The sequence below is a fragment of the Taudactylus pleione genome, unplaced genomic scaffold (genome assembly GCF_031769625.1).
Source record: "Taudactylus pleione unplaced genomic scaffold, aTauple2 ptg000366l, whole genome shotgun sequence".
NCBI classification, from domain to species: Eukaryota; Metazoa; Chordata; class Amphibia; order Anura; family Myobatrachidae; genus Taudactylus; species Taudactylus pleione.
The window spans coordinates 7,713,557-7,718,742 of NW_028284767.1; the positions used below are offsets into that span (position 1 = coordinate 7,713,557).

The 5,186-nt window shown below is 44.2% G+C and overlaps 1 protein-coding gene across 1 annotated transcript; it reads right to left on the reverse strand.

Moving 5' to 3' along the window:
- Nucleotides 1–4,342: 4,342 nt before the first annotated feature.
- LOC148508462 (paraneoplastic antigen Ma1 homolog) lies at nucleotides 4,343–4,927 on the reverse strand. Its single transcript, XM_088444516.1, has one exon. The coding sequence runs from the start codon at nucleotides 4,925–4,927 to the stop codon at nucleotides 4,343–4,345; it is 585 nt and encodes a 194-aa protein (XP_088300642.1).
- Nucleotides 4,928–5,186: the final 259 nt, after the last annotated feature.

A 5,186-nucleotide genomic window follows, 5' to 3' on the forward strand; every position in this document is an offset into this window, starting at 1 on the left:
CCAGTAAGGTCTCTTATTCTACAATCCTCAGGGGGCCCCCTCTATGTGGACTGAGTGGATATGTGTGAGTGCCAAATACTGGTTACTCACTGTAGAGTCACTGCTTGCTGCTGAAGCTTAATCAGCGCTGCTCCTTGGACACTTGCACCTCAGCGCTGCTCTGATCCTCAGGGCTGTGATAGTCAGCCTATCAGGGTCTAGGCCAGCCCCGCCTCCTGCATTGATCCTCACTCCTCTCCCCCGGAGGGATGACACCTTCCGATTGCTTCAGATAGGAAGCGCCGCTGTTTTCATGCAGGGAGGGACCCGCCCGACTCACACCTCCTCCGGAACCTGGTCACCCCACTCTTACTGCCGGGGTTTCCCTAGCGATCACGCTCAGCTCCGGCGCCCCACACTGGCACCACTATCGCTGACAGGAGCGCTCCGCTCCATGCAGGTCAGTACGATGTGGGCTCTGGAGGGGGGATCAGCATTCTGACTTTGCCACGCTAGTGCAGCCCTATTTATCCCTACCGCCCGCGCGACTCTCTCCTTCCCGCTTCCAGCGCGAGCTCTCCCCCAGCTGACAGCTCGCGCAGCTTCTGGCATATTCCAGAGTCTCCTCCTGTTGCCAATGTGTAAAAAATCAAGCACTGTCTATGCGGTGGTCTTGCCCACCCCCCTCACAATCTATACAATAAATACATACATATATATATACAATTTACCACATTAGGTCTAATTACATCAAGGTGCCAGGCAGCACTCTTAATGTATATGTGTACCCTCCCCCTGATGTGTACATACTCATATGTTAGCCTATAATAATAGGGCTACACTCTCCCCCTGGTAATCTATGTAAGTCCAGTAAGTAGATTACCATACTCAATACTCATGCGAGTGACTTCTATTAGCAATACTATTCCCCAGTCCCAGAGTACCCAAAGTAGGGCCAATTAAGAACTATGCTGGGGTGTATTAATCTAGTTACACTGCTAGGTTCCCCCAGACTATCATATGTCAAAATCAGGGGTGGCTTTATTTTCCTTCTGGGCCTTGTACTACACCCTAGTTTTTCCACATCACCATCTTCATAAGCAGAGCAGCTTTCTTGTATACTTTCCTCACCTCTGTCTATAGGAAGTTCATTATTAGTTTTACAATTGTTAGTACTATCCCTTACACTTCCTACTCTTTCTGGCGGGATCTCAGGTAAGTATTCTATTTGAGGAAGATTTTCCATATAGAAGTATCCTTGTCCCTCATTCTCAACGTCATGTTCTTCAGTATCACTTAGATCCAAGTGGCTGATTTTTTGTTTTTTCGTCTTCTCGTGAGGTTTTCTTTCAGGAGTCACGACACCTGAAGGCTGAAAGTTACCTAATCGAATTTCATCTCCAATAGGAAGCAAGTGTTGCCTATGGTAAGTATACACTTTATTAGGCCCATCTTCTGGCATAATTTTGTACACTGGCAAATTCGAAAACTTTTCCACCACTACATAGGGTTCCTCCTTCCACCGATTAGCTATCTTGAATTTCCTAGGTACCCCTAATTGCCTGAGGAGTACTCTATCTCCAGGAGCCAATTCCTGATTGCGGACCCTTCGATCATATATAGTCTTATTTTTTAGTGCAAGTTTGTCAGCAGTCCTATTGGCTAATTCAAAGGTCATTTGCAATTCACTCCTAAGATTCTCTACATATTTTGTGTGGGAAATGGGTGATTTAGGATTTGGATTGATTCCCATACACACATCTACAGGAAGTTTAGCGTCTCTTCCAAACATTAAGAAGTAGGGTGATAACCCTGTGGATTCGTTCTTTGTGCAATTATAGGCATGTACTAGTTTTTTCCACTTACTCTTATCTAATGGATTTAATGTACCCAACATATTTAGCAATGTGCGGTTGATCCACTCTGGTTGAGGGTCACCCTGGGGGTGATAAGGTGTGGTTCTAGATTTTTTTATGCCACAAATATCGCAGAGTTCCCTAATTAACTTGCTCTCAAAATCTCTTCCTTGATCCGAGTGCAACCTATTCGGGAGGCCATAATGTACAAAATATTTGTCCCATAAAGTGTTGGCCACGGTAAGAGCCTTTTGGTTAGGTGTCACGTAGGCTTGTGCGTATCGAGTGAAATGGTCTGTAACTACCAACACATTGCATTTTTTTCCCGCATCAACTTCTAGTGTTAGATAATCAACACATACTAGATCCATTGGGCCAGCACTTTGGATATGTCCCAATGGTGCTGCTTGGTTAGGTAAAGTTTTTCGTAGGACACAATTCCCACATGATTTACAGTAATTTTCAACTTCCACTCGCATATTGGGCCAATAGAACCTATCCGCCACTAACCCATATGTTTTTTCTATTCCTAGATGGCCATGGTCATCGTGCAGGGCATGCATCACGGTCTTCCTATACTTATAGGGCAGCACTATCTGAAATTTCTTGCTTTTTCCCATCTTGGAATCAATTTTGTATAAGAGTCCATTTTTTATTATTAATCTGTTTCTTTGCTTTTGTAACAATTGAGCTTCCCGGGAAGTGTTGGAAGTATTAGTAGAAATAGCGACATGTTGGTTCAGTTCTTCATACAAAGGTCCTATCTCAGGATCTTTCAATTGTTCTCTTTGCAATTTTCTATGATCCACCTTGGGTATTCCTTCTAACTCGTCTATACTTAACCAACAATACGAAAGAGGCAGGACTTTATCAGATGCCCCCAAACTGCTAACCATTTCGTGGCAGTTTTCAATGTCCATTCTCATGTGGTGGCACATCCCCTTGACATCCCCAGCAGGCACTTCTATCCATTCTTCTTTTTGCTCCCCAGCCACTTGATTTGGGATTCGGGACAAAGAGTCAGCATCCGTGTTATTAACACCAGGCCGGTATTTCAGTTTAAAGTCGTAGAGAGCCAATGCAGATAACCACCTATGTCCCGTGGCATCTAGTCGGGCAGTGGTTTGGATGTAAGTTAACGGATTATTATCTGTGTGTACTGCAAAGGACGCACCATAGAGATAGTAGTGGAATTTGTCTACAATACACCATTTAAGTGCTAAAAATTCGAGCTTATGAGCGGGGTACCTTTTCTCACTGGGTGACAATCCTCGACTTACAAATGACACTGGCCTTAACTGATCTTGTTGGGTCTGATATAATACCCCCCCTATCCCTTCTAGGGATGCGTCCGTATGTAAAGTGTAGGGTAGCAGGGGGTCAGCATAGGCCAATACTGGTGCCTTTGTTAGACAGATTTTAAGTTTTACAAATGAATCTTCACATTCTTGGGTCCACCTGCTCCCAAATGGCTCATTAAGCTGGTGATATATTTTGAGCTCTTGCGGAGATTTCTTTGAAGATTTACCTGTAGATGGGTATCCTTTAGTCAGGTCGGTCAGGGGTTTCGCTATTTTAGAATAGTTAGGCACAAACCGGCGGTAGTACCCGCAAAATCCCAAAAATGAACGCAGTTCTTTCAGTTTTGTGGGAATGGGCCAATTATTGACAGCTTCAACTTTGGAAGGGTCTGTGGCTATTCCATGCCGGCTGACGATGTGACCCAAATATTTCACGGATTCCTGACACAGTCGACATTTGTCTAATGACAGCTTTAGTCCTCCTTCTTCCAGTCGATCAAGGACTTTCAATAACCTTTTGTTATGTTCTTCGAGTGTGTTTCCAAATATTATTATATCATCTAGATAAACTATAGCTTCCCTATAGTTCATGTCTCCCATGATCCGGTCCATTGTTCTTTGAAAAGTGGCTGGAGCTCCCTTGATACCCTGGGGCATCATTAAGAATTCAAAAAACCCGAGGGGGCATATAAACACGGTTTTCTCCCTATCTGTGGGGCACATGGGTATTTGGTAGAACCCACTTCGAAGGTCCAACACAGAGAACCAAGCACTCCCTTGTAAGCAATCTAGGGCCTCGTCAATTCTCGGCACCACATACTGGTCCGGCACCGTCCTCTGATTTAACGTCCTGTAGTCAACGCACATGCGGACATCACCATTCTTCTTCCATGCGATCACAATTGGAGAAGCATAGGGGCTTCGTGACTCTATTATTATCTGGTTCTCTAGCAACCCCTTTAAATGTAATCTCACATCATCAAAATCTGCAGGCGGAATTCGGCGGGAACGTTCTCGGAAAGGTGTTTCATCTGTCATCTTTATTTGATGTTCTGCCCCCTTGGCTACTCCCAAGTCCCATTCCCCTAGAGAGAAAACTGATTTTCGTTTTTCTAACTCAAGTATTAAATATTCCATATCTTGAAAGGAAATATCGCTATTTCGGAAACACTCAGCAAACCCCCTCTGTACATCACATCCTACACCTCACACCCCGGTCTGCACGTTCCATGTGTTAACTGAAGGTGTGGTCTCATTTTCTTTTTTTATCCCATCCTTCTCCACTATCTTATATAGAAGTTTGTCCAATCTGAACAAATATGTGCTTAGTTTCTCCCTAGGCTCCTGGAATGTATGATGGAGCCTAGAGATTAAATCTCCTACGTCTTCCAGTGTCCCATATGCATAGTCTAATGCTTCAAAATAAACATCTAAAGTGGCATCGGGGTTGCTCCTCCTAGCAGCCTGAATGACCCCCATGGCAGGTCCCCTCAAGCTTTCAACTACCCTCTGTTTTTTTATGTGATCAGGGCATTTCCACTCTTCAGTCTGCTGCACTGCTGCCTCTTTCCATGCATCATATTGTTCCTCCCCAGCAGGTACTGGTTGTATACCAGAAAAAATTCTTAATCTCCTGTAACTTCCCTCGTAATGCCATCTCTCTAATTGGGTGACTACCCGTTCCATAATGTTTTCAAACTGACTCCCACATTTTTCCTCATTATTATCCTGGTCTCCTCTACTCTCTCCCCCATTACTTTCTTTAGTAGAGCTAACTTTTTGTGTCGGCATACCGGTATTCTCCGTTTCTCTTGTTCTTGGCCATATTATGCTCCATCTCCTCCCTGTATTGTAATCTGCAATCATCATCACAGGGATCAGGTTAGGGTATAACTCCCTCTCTGTTTCTATAAGCATTGCACATACCAACCCTAATTCTCCGCTCCATTTATCCACTATTTGAGGTTGTATGATCCCACACAATGTTCTAACTTACTTAATTACGTGCTCATCGGTGAATTCTGAGAAATTTCCTCCCACTGCAAAACAC